Source organism: Myodes glareolus, chromosome 14 (genome assembly GCF_982192425.1).
Source record: "Myodes glareolus chromosome 14, mMyoGla1.1, whole genome shotgun sequence".
Lineage (NCBI taxonomy): Eukaryota > Metazoa > Chordata > Mammalia > Rodentia > Cricetidae > Myodes > Myodes glareolus.
In genome coordinates this window covers 41,338,041-41,364,406 of record NC_142039.1, presented here as the reverse complement: position 1 = coordinate 41,364,406, position 26,366 = coordinate 41,338,041, and the positions used below count along the sequence as shown (strand labels likewise).

At 43.2% G+C, this 26,366-nt stretch overlaps 1 protein-coding gene and 2 long non-coding RNA genes across 3 annotated transcripts; 2 read left to right on the top strand and 1 right to left on the bottom strand.

Moving 5' to 3' along the window:
- Nucleotides 1–44: 44 nt before the first annotated feature.
- On the top strand, nt 45–13,574 carry LOC125396205 (uncharacterized). The gene is made up of 4 exons (XR_015734933.1): nt 45–208; nt 399–459; nt 2,028–2,365; nt 12,927–13,574. It is a non-coding gene; the product is annotated as an uncharacterized LOC125396205 (long non-coding RNA).
- Trim38 (tripartite motif containing 38) lies at nt 10,675–12,891 on the bottom strand. Its single transcript, XM_087896729.1, is given in 2 exon segments — nt 10,675–11,351; nt 12,783–12,891. Coding segments are annotated over 2 exon segments (645 nt in total). The 3' UTR covers nt 10,675–10,815.
- Nucleotides 13,575–16,860: 3,286 nt separating the features above from the next.
- LOC125396317 (uncharacterized) lies at nt 16,861–24,967 on the top strand. Its single transcript, XR_007230776.3, has 2 exons — nt 16,861–17,215; nt 23,519–24,967. It is a non-coding gene; the product is annotated as an uncharacterized LOC125396317 (long non-coding RNA).
- The last annotated feature ends 1,399 nt before the right edge of the window (nt 24,968–26,366 follow it).

Below are 26,366 nucleotides of genomic sequence, written 5' to 3'. Positions count from 1 at the left end.
CTGTGTTTTTCTGCTTTGAAGTGCGCACACAGTCATTCGGTCAACAAGTCATTTAACTGAGTGGCATGGTGGGAAGCAGGAGCGGTTCCTGTGTCCACAGACAAAGCACTCCACCTGTTGGAACTGGCTTTTGCATTAAGAAACTAGGCTTGAAATGTTCATAAAGCCGAGTTCTTGGACAAACGAGACGATATCTATCTGTTAACAGGTAGACGGCCTTAATGAGATGTTCCTGCCAAGGCATCAACTGGACTGTCCTCCTGCCTCTGGCGCCCACAGGGAATCAGTATGGACTGTGGCTCTGAGAAAGTCCCTGTTTCCGCCCTCCCTTTTCTCTCTGTCCCCCTGAGGTGCTTTCTCTTGGCTCCTGACTCCTGGGTTTGTTTTGTGCCTTTTAGGTTCTTGGATGTGGATGGCAGCAAGTCTTTCTAGTTTGCCTCTTGGACCTCCTAAAACAAGGTGAGACCTGCCCTCTCTACTTTTGGTAACCCTCGCTGAGCTTCTGACTCCAGTCTTATCATCATAGTCCCCCAAAGAACCTCTACGACACAGCCCCTTAGCCAGTCTGAGTGGTCTCTATTGATTTTTTTAAAATTATTTTTTAAAAATTTTAAACTATATTAACCTTCTTATTTTTATTGATGTATGTGTGTGTGCTTGTGTGGATGTATAGTGTGTGTCTGAGTGTGTAAGAAGGCCTGAAAACCCCCGGAGCTGAAGTTACAGGTACCTGTGACTGACCCACCAGCCATGAGGGTCCTGGAAAACAAATTCAGGTCCTCCAGAAGAGTGGTGTGTGCTTTTAACTGCTGAGGCATCTGTTGTGTGACACTTCTTCCTGGGGGAGACACGGAAAAAGATCTGCTCACTGAGATAGGGAACAAACAACAGACCAAAGTAAGGAGCCCACCAAAATCCAACTTGGCAAATGACTGAGCTTTATTGGGGTTACTTACAGGAGTAGAGGTGAGGGGGTTGCTTTTAAGAGCTGCACCATCAGAGGCCGACTCCAGCATAGCTGACAGCTCACAGAAACTAGAAACTTGGAGTTCATTGCACAGGTGTCTCAGCTGGCCTGAGCTTCTTCCAGGTTTATCCTCCTATCTTGTCTGAATATATATATATATATATATATATATATATATATATATATATATATATTTATGTGTGTGTGTATGTGTGTATGTGTGTATGCTTAGAGAGGGTGGGACCTAATGTATCTGGTAAGTTTCAGGGACTTCCTGAAGTCCTTGAGTTGTTTACTTCCTGAATTTAAAGCGGCCCCCTACAGCATGGAATGTTTCACTTCTCTGTGATCTTAAGGAGCTTCCCTCAAAATGGATGTTCATCTGGCAGGATATTGCTACACAACACCATCTCCCCAGCTGCCATAATTGCCTATTTGTACTGTATTTATAGATCACTTACAAACTTGGGGTATATAAAGTAATCTATGCTTATCTTATCAGTTCTAGAAGCCCCTACTCCAAAATGAGTTTAACTAGGCCAAAATCAAAGTGTCTGCAGGGTGGAGCTCACTCCAGAGGCGTGCTGCAGCAGCCTGAAGAGAATAAGGCACTGTGCGCTCAGGAAACAGTAGCTTATGGGATAAATGACTTCTTAACTTACATTCACAGTGAAAAAAAAATCAAAGTTTTTTGAGCTGACTCAAACTCCTTATCCATACTGTGATTTTTCATGTGACAAACTCAGTATGGTTCACATTTAGACAATTTAGATTTTAGGAGACTGAGGCAGAAGGTTTATGAGTTCAGAGCTACATAGTAAAATCTAGAGATATAGCCCAGTAGTGGAGTGCTTGCAGGATGCCCCCAATTTAGTACCCAATACCAGAAAAACCTTGACTATATTACATGCATAACATTCATAAACAACAAGAATGATGGAACAGAATTTGTCAAGTCTTAAACATGAATGTGTTTCTGGATTGTTGTCAACAATTGTCTCCAGTGAAATCAGTTTAACTAAAATGCTTCTCAATTCTTTTTACATTTGGTATATTCTAGACAGGGCGCTCACTTTCTGAGAATATCAATTTGTTTAATGCCCATGAGCTACAGAGCCCAAAGTCCGCTGAGTGGAGCTGTACACAGACAGACACCTACAATGAAGGGCAATGAACGCAAGCCACAGAATCTTGCACAAGGTAGTTGGAAAGAGCAAACAAGGACCCCTGCCAACACAGAGGTGTCTGAGGAAGGCTTCTCGGAGGAGGTGGGACTGTGGCTGGCTTCACAGGCTGAATAAATATCATGGGGGAAGGACCGTCCTGGGCAAAGTCATAGAAGGTTGGTATGGTTTCTCATGACTGAGGAGTGAGCTGCAAAACCATCAAGGGAATTTGGTAAGCTGACTTGAAATTTGATCATTCTTTTCAGCAAATTGATTGTTTCCAGTAGTAGAAATCGATGTTTCCAGAATAAAAATAGAAAAATGCTGTAATGTTTCCTGCGACAAAAACTGTAAAATTTGCAACAGTTCCTTGAACAAGCAATGGCTTACTTGAACAGTATGAGTCAACAGCAATAAATTCTTAAAGGACACAAGGCAAAATCTGTCTAACTAGAACTGTGGTGGGTTGAATGATAGACGTCAGAGATTTGAATGTCTGATCCCCAATGGGTGGTGCTGTTTGGGGAGGCTTAGGAAGTGTGACCTTAGTGGAAAAAGCATGTCAGGGCCAGGTTTGAGTATCAGATCCTATGTCAGTTCCAGTGTCTGAGTTTAAGCCTTGAACTCTCAGCCTCCAGCTCTAGCAACCATATCTGCTGCCAGCTGCCATGTTGTCCCCATCACTATAGACCCTAACCCTACTGAACTGTAAACACAAGTAGACCATTTCTTCTCTGTTTGCCTTGGTCATGTGTTTTATCAAAGCATAGAGAAGTAACTAAGATGGGAACCAAAAACTATGTTCTTAGACGGAAAGTCCTTAATATTATGAAATATTAACCCTCTCTAAATGAATAAACCACTGAATAAACAATTCAGTGGCTACTGAATTAAAAGAAAGGAAAACAAAAGGGCATGATAGAGTTAGCCTAAAGTCCCCAAAGAAAACAGAGTGAGCGACACATGTAAGGGAGACATGGGACAGCCTCACCCCAACAAAGGAGGGATGAGTACTATCTATCATGTAGATTTGATGCTTTTACATACATAAATACAGTAGATTCTTTTTTGAGTCTTTTTTGTTTTGTGCACCAACCTGTTTTTAAGGCAGTGATCCTCTTGCCTCAGTATCTGGAGTGCTAGAATTGCAAGCATGTGCGAACAATGCTTGTAATGCAATGTAGTTTTAAATAAGGAAAGCAACGTAGTAAATAAAGTAAATACAATAAATGCATATAAAGGGTCTAATATTTTTTAAATGTTTTTCCAAAGACTCTGTGTGTGTATGCGTGTGTGTGTTTGTGTGTGTGTGTGTGTCCATTTGTGCATGTTTATATATGGCAGATTACTGGTTACCTTGGGAACTAGTAAAGTAACTTTCTTTTTCAGTTAGAAGACTAAGCAACAAAAGGTGATTCTAAGTTCTGAGGGCTGATGAGATGACTCTGTGGGAAAGAACACCATCTTAGGACAGTGGAGGAGTAATTGGAAGAACATACTCAGCATGCAGGCAGAGACAAATGGCAAAATGAATTAGAGAGTCAGAGGCAGTAGACAGAGAGCTCTGAATGCCACTGATGGGTGGGTCCACATGCAGAGAAGAGAAATAGTTGAGAGAATAGTAGCCAAAAAGTTTGTGGAACCAAGCACATTGATTTCTCAAGTCATGAGTGTATCGAATATCCTGGGCAGGAGACACAGGTGACTCTGGCTTCTCTTTTGCTCCATTTCACTGTCTTGTGCTGTCTCTCCATTGATTCTTACATTGTCTGAACGAAAAGCTTTTTCTTGTGTTGTTTCTCCATGACAACTTTTAACTGTCTCTCACTGCCGTGGCATTCAAGTCAGAGAGTTCCTTTTTTCTTAGTGGACCTCACCTTGGCTTGGCTTTCTCTTGTCTCTTCTTGACATTTAGGACTGATGATGTTGCTGGAAGCGCTTGAGATGTGAGGCTGGGCAAAGCCAAGCAGACGTTCATGCCTGGAGTGATGAGATACAATCGCTCACAGCTTTTCCACAGGGAGGGAGGGTGCAGCCAAAATTCTCATGGCCTAAACTTCTAGAAATGATTAGTGCTTTCCTGCTAAATGAATCCCCCCCGGAATAACTGTGAATCTGAGGTCATTTTTGGTGACCTTGGAGATCTTAGTCTATAGTAATCTCAATTTATTTCCCCCTTCTGCTAGTTGGTAACCAAGTAACAGATATTTTTCCTCAGTCACAGAAGGAAAGGCCTTGTGTGGAGCCTCAGTAACATTTTCCGTGGCTTTGTCCTCATCCTTACTTGGGTGTTGTTAGTCTTTGCTCAGGAGCCAGCGTTGGGCTAAATTCTGTGACTCTCATGGCTGATTTCTCAGTTGTGTTTCTGCTTCAGTCTGTGCTGTGTCCAGTGGTGTCTGGCAGACACTGTTCCGGAGTTAACATGCCTTCCCCGTGAGAACTCACCCCACTCACAGACTGACAAAGGAAAAGACTCCTTAAGAATGCATGCAACTGGTTCTGGTTGACACACAAAAAAGAATCAGTCTCGAACAAACTTTTACCAGCTTCTACGGACTTTGGGTCTGCACTGTCCACATACACTCTTATCCTTAAACCTCCATGAAGTCCCAGTCCCAGGTTCCACTTTGAATGACTTAAACAGAGATGGGAGGCTACAAGTTTGTTGATTTGGGCAGGTGGGATGTTTACACAGCAAAGATACTGCCAGAATGATTTCTGAAATATGCCATTGTTGTTTTTTTTTTTTTTTCTGTATAGTTGCTACCCAGTTCTTTCTTGCCCACCTGGCTGAACTGATTCTTCTGACAAGAGCACAGGGGACTTAGCAGCAGACCAGGACTTGATTTAATCATGATTGTCACCCTGCACAACCCCTCTTGAGATGCCCATTAGAGGCTTGTTCTTTGATATGGGGATGGGCCTCATGGCTGGTTCTAAGTCAAGCTTTTCGCCTGTTGTTCAGGGACTGGAGCCTAAGCGGGGGTCAATCTTGATGAACAAGCATCGCGTTTTCTCAAATACCCTAACAACAACCCTAAACTTCAGTTGTGGCACAAGATTTTCTTTCCTGTAGTTTCTAACAGACCTGTGCATTACTTATCTCCCAGTATATCAGAGGCAGCACTCCTTAGCTGAATTCTACTTTATGTAACTTAATATGTCCTAAGAGAGTCTGTTTGTAAAGCCTTTACAGCATCAGTTTTATTTCAGGTTTCTATTGTGTTATTCCTTTTGGTTGGAGCTATTAAGATACAGGTCCAATTTAAAATCTGGGAGGAAGTGGGGGAGAGAAAAACATTATCGGAATATATTGTACGAAAAGTATTTTCAATTAAAAAAAAAGGAAAAAAAAAACAACAATAAAAGAGACTGAAAACGATGCCCTAGAGCCTGTAAACGTAACTAAACCAGGACCAAGTCTCTCTAGTGCGCACTGGCCTGCTGACTGGGCTTGTCAACATATTAAAGGTGAGTTGTCCAGCTCTCAAAAAAAAAAAAAAATCTGTGTCAGGAACTGAACTTTCACAGGCCTCTTGTTTTGCCACTTGATAATTTGGCTCTGGGGTCATAACCATTTGGAGCTTTCCAGTGGCCTCCATCTGAGAGGTACCAAACTGGGCCAAACAGTTCAAACTGTGTGGTCAGAATGATCAGAAGAAAAGGTCCTGCCAAGGTCTAGCCAAACTTTCCAAGTACAGTAGCTGCTCCAAGAATTCAAGGAATTCTCTAGGCCCACCCTTTGTAGGCTATATACTGCAGTTTGGATTACTCCTGATTAGTTAACATATCAGCACTTTTTTACTCAGAATGGAACATAACCCAAACAACATCTTTTCAGTAGCTACTAGTTGTAGGGCTCTCTTCACTTTTAGGAAAATATTTTTTTTTATCATCTACAAGGACTAACCTTGTTTGGAAGCATAACCAGTCACAATTTGTTAAAGTAATCAGACATACTTTAACTGTTACAAATTTAAAATTTTCAGATACAACATAGCTAACAAAATGTTTGTGTTAGACTCTAGTCCTGCGGAGCCATCATGGCTCTCCCTGTAGAAGTATTATGGCTAATATTATCATAAATCCAGCGAGGGGAGGGGCCATGGTGACCCCTGTCTCCACATGTCCCTTGTGGAATTCTTCAAGCTTCAGATTTGCAGAGGGAGCTGGGATGAAGAGCTGCCTCTGCCATCTCTGGTGAGTCAGGGAGACTGCCCGGATGGACGCTCACAGTCCCGGTCTCTCCCTCCTCAGGCAATGCTCCTTTACACAGGTGTGGTGGAGCCACAGGATGACATCCGTAGCTTCCTGTTTAAATGAGTGCCCATGGTTCAGCCTGATGTGAGGCCTATATCTGTGGCAGAGCCTCTATCAGATTATTTAAAAATCTCCTTGAAACCGAACCCAGTGAACTACAGATCCATAGTCAGGTGTGTGTGTGTGTGTGTGTGTGTGTGTGTGTGTGTGTGTGTGTGTATGTGTGTGTATGTGTATGTGTGTGTGTGTATGTGTGTGTATGTGTGTGTGTGTATGTGTGTATGTGTGTGTGTGTGTATGTGTGTGTAGGTGAAGGCAGACAACTTGAAAATCTTAGTAAGTGTTCGCTCTTACAAAGACATCCTCTTGCAGAATAATATGATGATTCTGCAAGGCTCTTTTGTAGGTCAGACTTCTAATATACTTTTCCCTCTTTGGCCCTTTTAAATTTGTAGCCTAGAGCCAGTTACATAGAAAACCATAAAAAGCAGACCTCTAAGGAACTCAGAAAGTGATGCCATCAGGTTGTGTTTTTTTCCTTAGTGTGCCCATGTCTTTCTAAAGGAAAAGTAAAAATAAAAGCAAGACTATCCAGGCTTGGAGAAAAAATAAGGCAGACCACAGGCATATGGCAAAGGAGACCCAAGAACAGAAAGATTATCAGTTAAAAGAAGCAGTTTTTTTTAGAAAAAAAAAAAGATCTGTCTGTTTATCTATCTATCTATCTATCTATCTATCTATCTATCTATCTATCTATCTATCTACTTTTTGAGTATATAAGTGTGTGCCCACATGAGTTCATGTGTACCATGTGTGTGCAGGAGCAGGAGATAAAAAGAGGGTATTGGATCACCCTGAAACTGGAGTAACTGGCAGTTCTGAGCTACCACACAGGAGCTAGAAACGGAACCCAGGCCCTCTGCAAGAACAATATGATGGCTAATCTTGGTTGCCAACCTGACTACATCTGGAATCAATTAAAACCCAAGCAACTGGTCTGAGAGGCCAGGTTACACTTTTAAGTTTTGATTACTGAGCCTAAGAGATCCATGAAACAGAGATGCCTCTGATCTGCAAGCCCCTTGCCCAAGGACAGAGAGTTCCTGAAATGCTGCAGACTATTGTTTATGGGAGATAACAAGCCACATGTTTTTCACTCCCTTAAACAAGTTTGCTTGACCCCTCTGCACTGGATGTGCTTGATCACCTGTGGGCAGGAGGTTCACAGGCTGGAGGTATTTCAGGATGTGTGCTTGCCCTGGATTAGACCTGATGGGGAATGCAATGAATGATGGGTTTCCCTTCTTAAGCCCTTGTCATGCTTGGTTCTGGGCCATTTTCCCAGGAACCTGGGTATGGACCCAACCAGAGTCTATCCACCTGGCCAGTATTTCAAAGTTGCTTCAAATTTGGCTCTGAACTGTGGCAGTGGTCTTATTCTCACCACTAGGATTAACACTGGCCGCGTCTGTGAAGGATTTTCTTGACTGGATCATTTGAGGTAGGAAGACATACCCTACCTGGTGGCTTTTCTGGTGTGAGAAACTTTCTCCATCCCACTTAAGACGGGTGCCCCCTCCCATTGGGAACCTGAATCCTTTTGACTCTGCCAGGGGGCCAGAGAAAACACACACCACCACCACCACCACCACTACCACCACCACCGACAACAACAACAAAAACAACAAACAAACAAACCTCTCCATCTGTATCCTTTCAGGAGCAGGATCCCTTGCTTGGTTTGTGTCTTGACTCCCGTTTACACTCAGGGTTGGTTCTTGTGTGATGAGGAATGACTGAACCTCTTATCAAGCCCCTCCTGCCATCTAAGTGGAATGCACACAGGGAGGGGAAAATAGTTCCCCCAAGTGAGCATCCCCTCCCTGCTTGCTCTAAGCAGCCCTGGGAAGGAGGAAAGTTCCCATAGACTAAGCCCAGAGGAAAAGAGAAATGTCCACTCCTTTCTCTTCCATGATTTATGTCACTTTTAAACCAATAATCCATAAATAATTGGAAAAGCCCACCATTCTCTTAAAAAACAAAAGGGATGAACATTCAACACAAATTTGAGATGACAGTTCCCTTGATTTGAGATGATCTTTCTTCTCACTAAAATTTTAAGGATGTGGTTGCTTGGGAATTACAGTGAGATAAAGAAAGAAAAGAAGAGAGGAAGGGAGGGAAGGAGAGAGGAAGGGAAGGAGGAAGGAAGCAGGGAAATACAGCCAGTCTCTTCCTCCCTCCCTCTCTCTCTCTCTCTCTCTCTCTCTCTCTCTCTCTCTCTCTCTCTCACACACACACACACACACACACACACACACACACACACAGGACCAATCTGTACTACTGTGCCCATCATGGAATGGTGAACTGTCTGGAACCCCACTCTTACCCTAAATGGTTCACTGCAGTCATTGATAAATGAACTGTGGGTGGAATGTCACTAAGAGCCCTAAAGGGTCACTGAATGATCCACACAGAAGAAATCTGAATGACACCACAAAACTTTGAGAGCTGATTTACCAAGGAATCCCATGAGATGATGAAACATGAATCTAATGAGGTTGATTATTTACTGAATTAAAAGAAATCAATAGAAGTGAATAGTTAATAAGATCCAAGGCTCTTTTCAGGTTAAAACCATCAAGGGGCCTAGGGATATACCATAACTTAGTTGGTGGAATGCCTGCCTAGCGTGTATGAAGCCCCCGACTTGACCACCAGATCCTCGTAAATTGGAAGTGGTGGTGCCTTCTTTCCTTCTAGCACTCAAGAGCCAGATGCAAAAGAATCAAAAGTTCAAGGTCATCATCTGCTACCTAGTGAGTTTGTCGTCAGCTTGAACTACATGAGAACTTCTCTCTAAAAACTAAAATCAATTGACCAGTCAATAAAATCATAGCTGTGTGTGGTAGTTCATACCTGTAATCTCAGCACTCAGTACTTGGGAGGCTGAGGCAGGAGGACTTCTATCATTTGCAGCCAGCCTGGGATACAATAGTGAACTCCAGGACAACCTGGTATACAGTCAGACCTTATCTAAAAGAAAAAAAATTGATTTGAATAAAAATAATTAATATTATTGCCAAGTGTACCGTGCATGCCTTTACTTCTAGCACCCAGGAGGCAGAGTCAGGCCATTGGAGCTCTGTGAGTTCACAGTCAGGCTGGTCTATAAAACTAGTTCCAGGCTGCACCGTGAGACACTGTCTTGAACAATAATGAAAAGTAACACCAATGAAAAACACACAAAAAATATTGTTGACTTAAATTATCTAAAATAATCACTAAGAACAAGATGAATTTTACGTTTATTTGATCTTGGTCCAAGAAGTATGTTTTATTAAAGGCAGAGTTGCATGACCAGAGTCACCAAAAATGCAAGACTGCCATCTACTGGTCAACATATTAGCTAACAGCATGGTGAAGCTACACAAGGAGTACTAGGTAAACTATGAAGGGAGGATGGAAAAAGAGAAATACAGTTATGGAATTTTCTAGGAAACAGAAAAATATATTCTCAAAAGCTCATGCAAAGTATATTGCTTATTGTAGAATAAAATGTTATAAAATATTTTTTTCAGTCCCCATACCTCTTTTTCACAGGAGGAGTGAAACATGGATACCAACCACCACGATATGTGTGTGTGTGTGTGTGTGTGTGTGTGTGTGTGTGTGTGTGCGCGCACACACAGTAGGTTTAGAATCACTCACATCTCAACACATTTTGAAAGCGTTATTTTAATATGCTATAGTCTACTTCTTTCTAATGTGGTGGTCTGGCTAGGGTATACCAAATGGTCTTTCACACAGCTTTGGCTCTTGTGTCCTGTCAGGAAAAAAAAACCAAAAATAATAGCAACAGCAAGAACAAGGGTTAAGTTGATATTATTTTCAGTTTTTTGTTCTTTTATTCAAAAAAGACACCGCCATTAGTTCATCTCTCACACAAGAGTTAGATGCACATTGAAAACAACAATGTAAGACTCAAACTTTTGACCCATAAAAGGCAGTAGTTCTCAAAATGTGTCAGTACCCCTTTTGCAAGTCACTATCTCCAAAAATATTTACATTATGATTCATAGCAGTAGCAAAATCACAGATATGAAGTCACAACAAAAATAATTTTATAATTGTGTGTCACTACATCATGAGGAACTGTATTAAAGGGCTGCAGCCTTGGGAAAGTTGAGAACCACTGTACAAAAGGGAAGGAGAAGAAAATATATAATCACTACTATTATTTTGCTTTCGTCTCACTGAAACTGGCCATGTATGGTATTTTTACCCTTTCCATCAATCAAATCAGAGCACATTTATTGAAAGTTTATTAAAAGCACTGGAATAGCAATGAAGAAAAACATCCAAGTTTTTGCCTTATGGGATTTATGCATTTTCTGTGCTACTTACACCATGAGGACTTTACCTCTTCCCTCGATCAATTCTGCCAGGCAGAAACAAAGAAGTATTTTCATAAACCTGGAAAAGGGGCTTCAGAGTATCCCAGAAGGAAGCCTTGGGGAAGGTGAAGATATGGGAACCACTGGTTGCATTGTAAAAGGTTACAACTCCAGTCTCATAGTCTAGAAAATCTCCCACGAGCTGTGGCTTCTCACTCAGGTGAAGGGGAGTAGGGGTGGAAGTGAGGGCTGCAAGCCCATCCTCTTCACACATTCTTATGGTCCAGAATCCAAACTCAGGCTCCTTCTTCATGTCAAAGACCCTTGGCACATCCTCTACGCAGATTTCCACATCCCAAGAGGTTGTGTTCTCAACAGACACTTGGAAGTATTATCTTCCTGAAGTAAATTCCTTACAGCCCAGGACACAGGGTAAAACAGAAAATCTCTTGGTAGAAGCCTCAAGATTCTTGTGGCGTTGTCTGTAAGTCACTTGTCTTTGACCTTTAGACAGTGCTAGGTCAGGATGGGCTGTGTTGGGGTCCAGAGTCACACTGACTGTAACACAAACACAATCAGAATTTTGGAATCTGGAAAGACAGTACTTTACAAAGAAAATAATCTGTTCAAATCTGGGCATGATTTGAACATTTAAACCCCAGCTATGCAAACTATGTATAAAATAACACCATGCTTATTGTAGACAACGATGAGGAGAGTTAAAAGAGTGCGTGTTTGTCTTGGATGTGGTCCGTGCCTAATAGGCAGTGGCAACGATATCATCAACCCCAGCATCTTGGCTCATTCGGAGATGCCAAAGATTAGAACTGTTTGGAGTCACTCTGGTTCTGTTCTGCTCCAAACCATCCTGAATTCAGAACTTTTAGAATTTCTGGCACTGATCATAGAGCATAAAAGATCCCTCCCCCTTTCTGTTCATATTGTATACAAACATATTTCAAAATAAAGAAAACACAAATAGGCAGAAAACGCAAGCAAAATAATTACCAACCGAAAAGGGAAACAAAACAAACAACTTTCCCAAACTTTAATTGACAGAAGGTTTTGGATTCTGTAATCATGGACAAGAAGCTATAGGATGTAGCAAGTACTGAGTAACAGAACGGAGCAGGAAGCTTATTCACTGAGATCAGTAGTACTTCATTTTTGTCTTGTATCTAACATGTTCGTTCATTAACTGAGAAGAGTCCTTGTCTTAGTTTGGTTTTTTATTGCTGTGGAGAGACACCATGACCATGGCAACTCCGATAAATAAAAACATTGCATTGTAGACAGTTTCAGAGGTTCAGTCTGTTGTCACCATGGTGGGGATCATGACAGCATGCAGGCAGACATGATGCTGGAGAAATAGCTTAAAGTCCTACAGCTTGCAGGCAGCAGGAGTCACCGGGCAGTATCCTGAGACTAGGAAACCTCAAAACCCACCTCCACAGTGACACACTTCCTCCAACAAGGCCACACCTACTCCAACAAAGCCACACCTTCTAGCAGTGCCACTCTGAGAGACATTTTCTTTCAAACCACTATAGTCCCGAAAATTATTTCCAACATACTAGATACTACTCAACTACTGTGGTGTTTTGAGTGATAATAGCTCCCATAAATTTGTATTCCAGTTCGTGGAATCTTTAGTAAGGATTATATGGGGTGTCTTACTTGGAGGAGCTGTGCCACTGAGGATGGGTTTTGAGGTTTCAAAAGGTTCTAGCCATTCTCAGTTCCCCTCTTTCTACTGAGTATTTTAGAAGTATCTTCCTTCCTCCCTCCCACCCTCCCTTCCTCCCTCCCTCCCTCCCTCCCTCTCTCCCTCCCTCCCTCCCTCCCTCCCTCTCTCCCTCCCTCCCTCCCTCCCTCCCTCCCTCCCTTCCTCCCTCCCTTCCTTTGTCTCCCTGTAATTCCCAAGCCTGGAAGTTGCCAAGGGTTTGGGGTTGTTGCTGCCACTCACAACTGCAACTTTTGGCTAGACACCGACCGTCATAGTCAGCAGTGGCAACACATTCAGAGCTGAAACCCTGTCCTGTTCCTGACTGTAGATGGGCCCAGCTCTGCTGTTGCTAGGCTGCTGCTTGCCTGACATACTTCTACTAACCATTTGGTCTCTGTTTGCTGTAGAGGCACCAAGTCTGAAGGAGGCAGAAGGAAAGGACCTGAGCACTTCCTAAGTAGATCTAGGCCTGTGGCAGCCAAGGCCAAACAGGCCCATCTCACCACCCTGAAGCACATACAAGCACCTTGGTGGAAGAAGCTTGGAGAAGAACCAGGCGACGAGATTGATGTTCCAAATCAATTAGGAAATCAATTCCTATAGAATTAGGAACTTTATTTATTGGTGGAACAACCCCCCCACCCCCAGAGGGTAACTGTGAAAATCAACAGTCTTACATTTTAGGAGATTGCTAGTTTTGCCTCTGGCATGCTGGAAGACTAGGGCTACCAGTGCCTTTCCAGAGAATATTCATCATGTAACATTTGGAAGAAGCAAACAGAGAATTGCCTACCTTGGTCCCAGGTTTTTCCTCTTTCTGTATACCCTGTCTCTTTCTATTCACAAACAGATTTGTGGGCTTTATTGTGGGACAGAACTCAGTGTGAAATTCTATTGTTGACATGAAATATGAAATTTCATTTCTGCTTTCTAACAAAGGTTGTTTTTAAAAATAAACATTGTGTTTCTGAAAAACTTGTCAGGATTATTTCAATTTTTCACATTTGTTATTCCGAATTTCCATTATTATTATTATTACTACCGTTGTATTTTTTTACCTTGACAAAGTTTAGAAAAAGGCAGTCATTAAAGGACATTTCCTTATCTGAAAAACCAGAGAAATAGCAGAGGGAAACAGTAGGTTATAGTTTATACATTTTAGTAAAAATAATGTATTTTAAACTTATTTTTATGTGTGTCAGTGTTTTGTTGGCATGTGTGTCTGTGTGAGGGTACTGGATCCCTTGGAACTAGAGTTACAGAAAGTTGTGATCTGCCATGTGGATGTGTGAACTGAACCTGAGTCCTGAAAGAGCGGTCAGTCTTAACCATTGGGTGTCTCTCTAGTCCCCCCAAATAATGCATTTTTTTAAAGACTGGGTCTCACTATGTAGCTCTGGCTAGCCTTGAATTCACTAGACTGGGTTGGCCTAAACTCACAGAGTTCGACCTGCTTCTGCCTCCCAATACTGGGACTAGAGACATGCCACCATGCTTAGCTATCTTTCCTTTTAGAAGTGATAATGGAAAATAAGTTCAATTACTGGGTTTTTTGTTGTTGTTGTTTTCTTTTTCTTTTTCTTTTCTTTTCTTCTCTTTCTTTCTTTTTTTTTTTTGTATGAGAGTGTATCTATATGACCATGTGGAGGTTTGTGCATAAAACATCCAGAAAAGGGTGTCAGATTCCAGAGTTTAAGTTACAGGGGGCTGTGAGACACCAGACAGTGGTCCTCGGAACCTAACTTGGGTCCTCTGCAAGAGCAAGTGCTCTTAATGACTCAGCTGTCTCCATCCTCTTACAATGTTTTCAATAAAAAAGCCTTTAGTTGGCCACTTTCTTTTCTAATCCATAAGATTATATGACTCACTGGTACAGATTATACTTGTGGTATATACGGCATACAATATACATGTGATATACTTACATGCAAATTATATATTTGACAAATATTTTGATAAGTTTTAGTTGAAGGTACATCTGGAAGTACATCTGGATGGCAAACAAGGCCAAAGGAAGTTTGGGGTGTCTGTATTTGGTATAGAAGAAGATGAAGGGGACTTTGAGAAAATAACTGCCAAGGGGAAGGGAACTGAGTAAGAGGAACTCAGAGGAGTGAGACAGTCTTTTAAAAACTTTTTATTCTTTCATTTCTACACTATGTAATGCATTTTGATCAGGAACACCCTCACCTTTTATCCCCCTCCCTGACCCTCTAAAAACTCTCCAGCAACCCCCTGCTGTCTTTAAAAAACAAACAATGAAACCACTGAGTTTAATTAGGGTTGCCTGTATGTGCATGGGTGAGAGATTATGCTTCCTGAATCACGGATAACTTACTAATGGTGACATCCCTGAAAAATATTGACGCCCTTCCCCAACAGGCATTAGCTGCAAGCAGCTATTTAGTGAGAAGTGAGGCCTGTAGGGGTCCGATGCCCCAAGATAAGCTACTTTTCCCTCTCTGGAACCATGCGGAGGTACGGGAAAAATTGAGACACAGTTCACACAGCAATACTGGAAGGGAGTCTCAGGTTTCATTCATTCCTGAAGATCACCCGCGTTTATTATCCAAACATCTTTTATTTGGTTTCCCCCAGGTAAACCAAGGTGGAAGCTCATTAATATTCTCTTTTGGGGTGGGGGGTGGATGCAGGAGGACAGTCACACCTGCAACTCAGTCACCAGCTTGGAACTCACACCTGTTCCCAGGTGATCTACATAATAACAAAAGAGTAGGAGCAGTCAGTCCTGAGCCTTTTGTTAGGTAGCCACAGGTTGTCTGGCAGGATGGTAGCTGCCTTGGAAACCAACCATGGTCCGGGAACTTGGCTGTCACACCAGGTAGGTAATATGGGCCTACAGAGGCCTCGTGTGCTCCTCCATCCATCCTGGCGTATTGACAAGCTTGAGAGATAGTATGCAAGTTACCATAGCTGCAGAGTGGCCTGGAACGCCATTTGTAAATCAAACTGGTTTCAGACTCAGAGATCTGCCTGCCTGTCTCCCAAGTGTCGGGATTAAAGGCTTGTTTGAGATTAAAGCCAGGTGTCACACACCTGGATAATTCCTAAATTACTGTTTTCCATCCCTGTCAATCTCTCAGAGTCAGTGTGCTGCAGCTGGGTTACGTTTTAAACCATTCCCATCCTTCAATGATGATGTTTGAAGGAGCTTTTAAGGAGCTCAGCTCAGCTCCAACCTCTCCACATTTCCTCATTCCATTCCCTTTGTATTCACTCCAGTTCTCTGGGAATGACCAGTCTGGACCCACCCAAGAGAAGGTAGGGCCATGCTTGCTGGATAATTTTATAACTTATGTAAGGAGAGACCTTAAAACTGAAAGATCTAAGGCTAAATGTAGGTATGTATACAAAGAGATAAAATTCACCTCTTATCCTGGCTCTGTCTCTCCCCAAAACACCTTGTATAAACCAGTGTTTTGAAGTTTATTATATTGCATTTAAATTAAAGATAATCACACATAATATTGCTTCAAGGGACATTTAGTATTTCCTGTGTACTATTCTGGGACCTGGAGATACAACTGAGATCAAGAGAGACAAAAACCCCAGGATTTCATACAATAAACTGTGATAAGGCAAGAAGATAGTTATGTTAGGTGGCAAATATATATAGTAAATATACAACTTTAAATAAGCAGCTAAGAGATACCCTACTGAGCTACTATTTGAGCCTCAAGATTGTGTGATCATTAGGACGAGATTGCAAATATAGTGGGCTAGCTGAGTGCTTGGTGTACAATGAGATTCCATAAATTCATAGTAACATTCTTACGAAGAATGTCTGAAGTCATAGGAGTTGGCTAGGTGTCCTCACCCTCCGCCTCCTGCCCGCCTTTTAAGGTGAAGGAGTACTTGACGAGCGCTATCTGTCTCTTGTTGGAGCTCCTCAGTGACTCTTCTCAGAGCCTGAGCCCTTAAATCTGTCTGCTTATCCCAGCTGAAGCGCCACCTTCCAGATCTTCACTGTCTCTTAAACTCACATCCTGAGCGATATCAGCAAAGGATGCCTTGTGGCGTCCGACCGTTGCTAAATTGCTGTTGTTTTGACTAGCCCTGTCTCTGGTTCTCATTTTTTTTTTTTTTTTATCACAAAGTTAAAAAGCCATACTAAACCAAGTCTCAGGCTCTACTCCGGGTTGGTCTCACACAAATCCCAATATTTGCAGCTGGTGCCCCTAGTCCAAAATCTCCTCAAAAGCCTGGGCCATAATCTCTAGCAGGAACAGCAGTACGTAAGAAATTAGGGGAAACCGGAACTCCCAATCTACGCAGCAAACACCTGATCTTGGCAGAACACCCACCCTCTTGGCATCACCCGGCCTTCTTGGATCTTCTTTTCGGGTCACACCCCAACACATAATCATCCGCCATGCCTCTCCTCCTTAGAATCCCTTGGTTCCGTCTTTGAAGAAGTGGAAGGTTTTAGGGCATCGATTGGTGTCTACCATTGTGACACAGTAAGTTACAAACCAGGCGTGCCTGGTCGCCATGGTAACGGCCCGTGCGCGGTTCTGAGAAGCAGAAGTCTCAGTCCGGTCTTCCGTCCCACGGAGAGTGGTTGTGGTTCAGGGGCGCGCCGGCTGAGGCGCTCGCTGAGTTTGGGATTCCCGAGCTGATGTGGCTTAGGTCGGGCGTGGGAGCGGCCGGCGTTGCCGATGGCGCCCACCTACAGGTGAGTGTGGTCGGCAGGCTTCGCGGGGTGCTCCACATCCGCCCCGCCGCGGATCGCTGGCCAGGGGACACCGGGCTTCTGCGCTCAGCCGGTCGCCCCGCCCCTCGGGGCTTCGCTGCAGCCCGGTGGCCGCCGCCGTACGCGGCCCGGGAGCACAGACACCCGGGCGGCCCGCAGGGTCTTTTCTACCCGGGGGAGCCCCGGAGGCGGGCGAGCCGGCCAGTCCTGCGTGCACGGCCCTGTGTCCGAGCGGCCGGTGGCAGCCAGCCTGGGCACGCAGCCGAGGACGCGGGGAGGGAGCCTGCCCCAGCCCTGAGCTCGGGCCCTGAACAAACTTTGTGCCCCGCGGGGGCGGCGGGAGTCAGATTAGGTAAGGGCAACGCTGTTGCCGCAGTCGGAGGCCCACGAGTGATCCTGCTGTTACTAATGGGCTGGGAAGATGAGGAGAGAGAGTTGATCCAGGAGTCAGAGGTGTTCGCAGGAAAAGGAACCTCATAGGGAGTTCTGGAGGAAAAAACCTGGGGTTGGCTGTGTGGGGGTGTGTTTGTCGCTGCGTCGCAGGAGGAGAACAGGAGGTTGGGCCCTAGTTGACTGGAGAAAGTATTTGCCTGCTGTATTTAAAGCGCTGCAGTTGGTCTGTGGAGAGAGGACCGTTTCGAGGGTGGGACAGATATTTAAAATCATGGATAATAAACAAGTTCACTTTGGGAGATAGTTGGAAATTCTCCAAGCACACAAAGGACGACTTTCCAGATTTGAGCACGGTGACAGCGAAAGAGTTTCTAACAGTGTAGAGTTCTTTCCAGAACATGAGTTAATAAGGATTGGATGGTCGGAAGGGCTGTATAGGGTCAGGTTCCGGAAATGTTCTGTTAGAAAAAGTGAGACGGTTTGGAATAGGTAGGGGGGGGGAAATGGAAAATAACTCAAAAGTTTCAGGGGCTAAAAGTATACCCAAATGGTAGAACTCTTGCCTCCAGGAGGCCCCGACTTGAAGCGAAGTGTGTTCATAACACTGCTTTTACTTCCTTGATCCTAGAAAGACCGTTTGATGCTTCCTTCTTAGCTCCAGTTACATTTGACTTCACTGTTCCTGAACAATTTTAATTGCATATGCTATAGGTAAAACACTTTGAGCCTGTTTCTCCAAGTATATTTATTTTATGTTTATTGAGTATATCTTATGTTTATTTTAGATAGTGTGAATACCTCTGTAAGTATGCCACATATGTTTATACAAATATAAGATACAAATTAAGGGAATTAAGAAACAAAAAATATGGCCCAACTCAACAGAATTTGAAGATCACATAGAAGATGCTTCCTTGGTTTCCCAAGACAATTGTCAGCATTTCTGAGGATTCCCACGCTTTTGGGGTGTGGACTTTTCATTTTACTGTAATATAGCCAGCCCTTTCTAAAAATAATGATCTTTAGAAGGTTTCCTTTTTAACTTTCTCACTGACTTTTAAAGTTCACCTCTCTTTTCCTGCCGCCCCCGCTCATTTAGATTAAAGAGATGTTGATACTACCCCTTTCCCTTTCCCTTTCTTTCTTTCTTTCTTTTTTTTCTTTTCTTTTTTTTTAACAAAATATCATTAATTTTTCTTGGTTACCTATTAGGAATAAGTTATTTGTGAGACTTCTGATTATTACATACCATCTGTTATGTAATAGGCTGGGCTGCCTAAGACCCCCCTCCCCCTTTAAGGGCTCTGAATCAAACCCAGGGTCGAATGCTTGCTAGGCAACCGCTTTGTTGCTAAGGTACACTTCCCCCTCCCCCTATAATAGTCATTCCCATTTTAGTTAGTTTAGGATCAGCTATATGCGCTTTTGATTAAAGTAAATTCAAAACCAAAGGATAATAATGTAAACCCAGTTCTACCCTCTTACCTCTGTCACCTTTCCCCACTCCAAAAATCAGCAAGGTAAATAATTTGCTCCTAAGAGACGTTCTGACTGCTAAAGCACATATGTAATACATACTTCGCCTCAAGTGAGTCATAATACATCTTTTTGCCACTTAATATTGTACAGCATCTCTAGTCTTAATGTCTGAAACACGAAGGGCTCAAAAGTAAAGCTTGGTGAGTCTTCCTATGCTAACAGTAGGAAATTCATTGCGGTGAAACTTCACCTCAAATGATTAAAAATACTGTATAAAATTGTCTTCAGTTTCTCTGTGTTAAATATATATGGACTATAAATGATTTTTGTGTTTAAATTTGGGTCCTGGGGTGCCTGAATCGGCCGTGGCCCATGACCATACTGATGTATATTTTGCTTATCACCATAGATCCTTCATCTGGCGAAGGACGGCGATACAGTCGGAGACCCACATTGGAGCACCGGACTGAGCCCCCCGAGGTCCAAATGAGGAGCAGAAGGAGGAAGAACATGAAAAACGAAATCAGTACTGCGAGGGATGCTATCACCCACTGATACAAGGGAACGGATCTGATGAGAGTTTACCAAGGCCAGTTGGACTGGGACTGAACGAGGACGTGATCTAACCAGATTCTCGGAATTTGGCCGGATTCTCTGACTGTGGCTGGCCCGAAGTCTTTCTGAAAAGCCATTGACTATGACACTGGGACCTGTTTCCTCTACATATACTGGATTTTGGGGATCCAGTCTGTTTGGACACTCACCTTCCTGGACCTGGAGGGAGGGGGAAGGAACTGGAACTTCCCACAGGGCAGGAAACCCTGACTGCCCTGGGGGACAAAGAGGGAGGAGGAGGGGGAGTGGGAGGGTGTTGGGAGGGGGGGCGGAAATGGAAACTTTTATAATTTAATAAAATTTACTAAATAAATAAATAAATAAATAAATAAATTTGGGTCCTGCTCCCAAGATGGCTCTTTATATGTGTGCAAATATTCTAGAGTTCGAAATATTTCAAAATCTGAACAAAGAATTTTGATACAGCAATTTAATCTATATAAAAAACCATTTTCAGTAAACAGGAGCTTTGAACACACCACCCTACTCTTTCAGGCAGCTTTACAGCATTATTCTCCCTTGGAGAAATACAAAACATACAGTTAGCAATCCTCCCTGGAGGGCATGTAAATTGTTCCCAGTCATGGGCAGCCAAACACCCTTTGTGTCTGTGTGCTCTCATGTCTGTGTGAGCCTAGATGTGGAAAAATAATAAACTATTTAAGGGCTTATGCCTATAAGTCGTCAGTTTGGCTTAAGGAGTTACTAGTCAACAAAATAAGGCCACTACATCGCTATTAACATGGTGTTTTCACCTGCACCCCTGTTTTCATCCTGAATGAAGAATGTAAGGTGAGAACGTCACTCAGAAAACGGGATGTTTTTGTGTGTCCCCACCAACCAAGAAGCTTGGAGAGTTGTGATAACAGACGCTTTACTTAAATTCCCGGTGTTTACTCATCTTAAAATTAGGGCTATTGGTAGTACATCTTTTTAGCTTAAAAGTTTAAACTTCTTTTTTTTTTTTTTTGGATAAAATCAGTTAAACAGTGAGGATAAATAAGTCTATGTAAAGGCTGGAACATTGCTTGATTGACAGTGCTTGTGTAGTTACCATTTATTTCTTAGTTAAGAGGAAATCAGTTTTTGTATTATGGAATGTTATCTTTCTAATAACATTTTCTAATTGTAAAGGAATCACCTAATATTAAATATAATTTTTCTAGGCCAGTAGTAACACAGTCTTATTAACTCTTTAACCCAGTTGTGGATCACTTTGAAAATTAAGAAATCAAAACCACTGAGATGCAATCAAATATGCATGACATAAACTTGAGGAGTGGCCCAGTGATGTTCTGTGGGTGTGTGATTCAAATTCCAAAGCAAGTGTTGTAGGAGTGTGTGCACACAGGATACGCTTCTGCTGTATGATTATTAGTGATGCAGGAGTGTGTACACACAGAACACACTTCTGTTGTACGGTTATTAGTGATGCAGGAATGTGTACACACAGGACACACTTCTGTTGTATGATTCTTAGTGATGCAGGAGTGTGCACAAACAGGATACACTTCTACTATATGATTATTTGGCTTATATTCTTGTGCATGTTGTACTGTGTTCCCTGTGGTTAGGGACATGCCGTCTATTTCCTTATTTCTATCTTTCCTAGTGAAACACTACATACCAAATACTTTGTGTTTTTTTGTTTTGTTTTGTTTTTTTGAGGGGGTTGTTTTTGGGTTTTCTCTTTTTTTTCAAAACAGGATTTTTCGGTGCAACTCTAGCTGTCCTGGAACTAACTCTTGTAGACCAGGCTGGCCTTGAACTCATAGAGATCTGCCTGTCTCTGACTCCCAAGTGGTGGGATTAAAGGCATGTTCCACCACTCCTTGGCTCATATATTTAAAATAATAGTCAATAGATAGTGAAAGCTTTGAGAAAACAAGTTTTTTTAATTTTTGTTTCTACTTTAAGTTTTATTTATATCACTTTTTGCCTACATGTGTATCTTTGCACTTTGTGTGTGCCTCGTGTCCCTAGGTTCTAAAAGAAGGTGCCAGATTCCCCTGGAACTGGAGTTACAGATGGTTGTGGGTGCCAGGAATCAAACCCAGGTCCTCTGGAAGAGCAGCCAGTGATCTTAGCCACTGAGCCATCTCTCCAGCCCCAGGCTCTTTATTTGAATTCATAGGACTGCTTCCTGTAAGTGTCAGGTCTTGTGGCCAGGAGTGAGGGTGAACTTGACAAGCTTGTTTTTATTTACTGTTTTATAGAAGCTCGGCCTTCACATGGAGCTTGGTTTTAGTTTTCTGTTTGTGATTCTGGTGCTTTATAAAATGATGACAGTCCCGCTTTCCTTGTGTGAACTTATTACCACAATGTTTTCTGTTTGCTGATCCTTAAGGGTGTATTTGGCATTTGTATTTTGCGATGAGCCTCATAGAGAGGGATCACCATCTTGCTTCATTCAGCTTTCCTGCCCTTGGATTCCTAGCCTTTGAGCTGTAGCTCTTGGCTGCGTGAAAGATGCCCTCCCAGACGCATGCTTTAGTTGCAGTTATGGAACCCGCTCCAGAGTCAGGGAACTGCATAGTTGTCTTTAACTGGCCCTTCTTAGTCTTCATCTTAAAGTGAAGGAACTGATGCTGAACAGGTAAAGTGACCTAGAATTCCTCAATTGTTTTTGAGCCAGAATTTCTTTAGAGAAATGTAAAAAATACAGCACATTAGGACGCAGCACGTGCGCCCATGCCCACCTGGAGCACTAGACCTTAAATATTTTGCACATTATCATTAAAAGATAAGATGGACTGATTAAAAAAAAATCCCAGAGGCTAATGGAAAGGGGATGATGATCTGGAGCTAGTAACAACTTTCCAGCTCAGCATGTAGCAGCTTCATCACATTGTGCTCCGAGGTCGCCTTACCTGGTCAGTGTCAGTTCCTTCCTAGTGATGGTGATTACAGTGTTGCACCCAAACAGAACAGGGTGTGCCTACACCATGCATACAGCTAGCTTCACACTGAATCCAGTGACAGTGCCTTCTCTCACATAGATGATATGGGTATTAATGTCTAGCTGCACCTGTCTGCTTCACTTCCTCTCCAGCAGCCTGTATCTGTTTTTACTGATCGTTGCATTTTCTTTTCTGTTTCACTTGCAGAGATGCTGGGCCGATTATCAGGACTAGCAAATGTTTTTTTTTTTTCCATGAATTATCAGGATATAATGCTGACCAGAATATGAAAGCTCTCTTAGAAGCTGTAACTTTGTCCAGATCCAGAGTAACAAGACCTCCGTTGTGTGTTCCTCTGAGGAGAATACCTTAGGCTAGAGGGATGTGAGCAGCCTCCCTCATGCAAAGTAGAAGTGATGTTTCAGGAAATCACTGCCACTCTGTAAATGACCCTGTGCTAAGGACTATTAGTCCGAGAGCTGTCGGGACAGAAACCAAGTGTAGATGAGCCGGGAAAGATGGGTCTCTATTGTCTGCTTAGACAGTTTAGTACCAAACTGTCTTAAGAAGTTATTGTTAACATCTTCTTCCTCCCCTTCCTCCTATCTTTCCACCTCCCTTTCTTTCTCTTTCTCCTCCTTAGGGACATAGCTCATGTTTCATGGGAAAAGTGTAAAGAGTAAAGAGGACCGGAGCACCATTTTTTGTTTGAAAACCTCTGTTTATTTCCGTAAATTTGTCTGCCTTTCTTGTAGTTTACATTGTGTTTTCCAACTCTTAAGGATTCAAAAGAAGTCCATTAACTTTTTCAAAGACAAGCAGCAAGCCAAATAGTTAAGGGCTTTTGTTTTAATTTCCAAATAACTTATTTTAATTTAATTTATTTTGTTTGAAACAGGGTCTCATGTATTCCAGGCTGCTCTTCAACTTGCTCTGTAGCTAGCCAAAGATGACCTTGGACTCCCGATCTCTCAGCCTCTGCCTTCTGAGTGTTGGATCCTAGGTGTGCGCTGCCATCCATGCCAGTTGCTGCAGGACCGGGAACTGAAGCCAGGCCTTGTGCAAGCGCGGCCCTCACTCTACCAGCTAAGCCCTCGACTCAGCTCTAATTTTAAATTTGGGGTTCCTCCACTTAATACTATAATCCTTGCCTCCCTTTATTTTCCTCTTGGATGAAATTAGGATAATAAAAGTTCTGGGGCTGGAGAGATGGCTCAGCAGGTAAGAGCACCAGCTGCTCTTCCAGAGGCCCTGAGTTTTCAATTTCCAGCAACCACATGATAGCTCACAATTGTTTGTAATAGGATCTGGTGCCCTCTTCTGGCCTGCAGGTGTACTTACACAGTACTCATACATAAGCTAGAAAATCAAGTTTTAAAACAAACACTCTAAATTAGACAAAATACTATATTGTAATGGCAAGGATAACTGCTGTGGGATTCGTTAGGGCTCAGTTTCAAAAGAGAGGAGTTGGCCAGCGATTGAGGTGAGGATGTAGCAGTCCCTGCGGGGAGTTGCTGCCTTTCTCCTGTGCATTATTTTTATTGCTTTCTGTCTAAATCCCAGGAATTACACCAGGCATCTGGCATGGAATTGAATAATAGCATGCAAGGTGATGTTCTGGAACGCCTGGCTGATGCAGAGAAGTTAGTGGTGGAGCTAAAAGGACGTCATTAGACAGGAGGACGAAGCTCTGCAGGTGTTGGCGTTCGCTATTCACTGAGCATTCGATAAAGACAGTTCATCCGCTTAGAGCGTTAGCACCTTCTCATTGCTAAGTGCTGTAACGCGCTGCCTGCCGCGAGTAAGCTGTGTGCTGGGTCAACAGTGAATACCCGTTTATTGTCTTCATTGCTCTATGGCAGGAGGAGCGTAAAGCTGCTGATAACAAAATTAAAAAAAAAATAAAACTTCATGCAGAAGTGAAACTCACTTCTTTGAACAAACACCTCGAAGAAATGAAGGCACAAGGAGGGGCTGCTTCGCCTAAGCCCACCGAACTTCTGGCAGCGGGGCCGCTCTCCAAGGTACGGGAACTGGATAGAAACTTGCTGTCCTCTGAGCCAGGAGCCCTAGCTCAGCACACCTGCAGCGGTGAGATGATGCCGCAGAAATGCTGCCCTTCCCTCCGAGCCTGTGGTTTGCTTGGACCGAAGGCCACACTGGGAGAGCAAAGGCGTACAGAAATGTGGGCCTGAGTTGTCGGTTGTTACCCAGACTCCCAGTGAGACTCTCAAAGGGCTGACAGGAAGAAGTGAGTCCTGGAGTGAGACAGAGAGGAGAACATATCCTTTGTGGATGAGTTTGATTATTGGCTCTAACATTAAAAACTGTAGTCTCTAAGGTTTTTCCCCGGCTCTGAAATCCTTTTATGGCTTAACTACTAAAGAATATTCTCTGTTTCTGTAAGCGAATAATGAATGGTGCGTTGATGTTTTATGCACTATGAGCTGAGTTGCCTGGCTCACCCTGGTGTCCCTGTAAGGAGGCCAGCAAGGTTTATGGCTACTGCATCCAGTCAGGATGCAGAGGGACTAAAGCAAGCTGTCTTTAGAGGCGTGTGGTGTTGGTCCAGGTGTCCTCTTCTATCCGGAGCCACGCTCGGGTATCTATGTAGAGAACAGGGACCACCAGGTTTTGGGTGTGTGTGTGTGTGGATTGCAATGAGGCTTTTGGGCCGCTGTGACTCACAGTGGTTGTAAGTCAGCCTTGACTTCCCCCTGCTATCTGTATTATATTACCAGAAATGTTCGTTCTGACAGGAGTTTTTTAAGTTCTAGCCACAGCCCTTGAGGGCACTTGTTACCTCCCAGTGCCCTCCTTAGCCTTGCCTTTCAGGGACATTGCTGTTCCTTGTCTGCCCTGGGGATGTGACTCAGGAGAAGAGCACCTATGCAGTGTGGATAAGGCCCTAGGTTTAGTTCCTCGTACAGCAGGAGCACGAGAAGGAGGGGAATAGAATAGGGTTGTTTAACATCTCAAAGTTGGTTTTAAAAGCAAGTAATTTCTTTGTTCGAATTAGTTTCCTCCTCTATAGTTCCTATGGCAACTCTCTTCCCCTGGCTGTGTGGCAGGCACTAACCCTTTCCTTTTCGTGTTTGTTCTCTCAGACTTCCCTTGAGTCGTGCTGTTAGATTTTTTTATTTATCCATTTTATACTCTGCATTTCACTCTAGCTTACTACTTAGCCCTCAGGCCTCAAACATGCCAGCATCTTATACATCATTTCCTTTCCGTGTTAAATAAGTGATGCCCAGCAGTCCCAGTCCACTCCAGCTGTCAGTCACAGCAGCCCTGTAACCATGGTGTGCCATGATGTGCTTAGCGCAGCGTACATGTGTGCATGTGTGTGGCAGGGGGCATGGACGGACAGCAACAGACAGAGAAGGGTATCAGAGACAAGAAGAGGGTGTGTCAGATCCCTTGAAGATGGAGTAACAGGTGTTTGTGGGTTCTAGGAGCCAAACCCTAGTCTTCGTGGTTGTAGAAAAAGCTTGCTTAAACTCAGCTATCAGCCCAAAATTCATCCCTTTTTGTTAACTTTTTTCTTGATTCTGTTGTTTGATTTTGTTGTGGTGGTTGGTTGATTGGTTTTATTGTTTGTTTGTTTGATACAGGGTCTTTCTATGAAATTCTGACTGTTCTGGGACTCTAAACCAGGATGACTTCTAAGAGATATCCATGGTAAATGCCTCTTTCTAGATAACCAGTAGCTATCTCCCACCAGTCGGCCCCTCCCTGCCGGC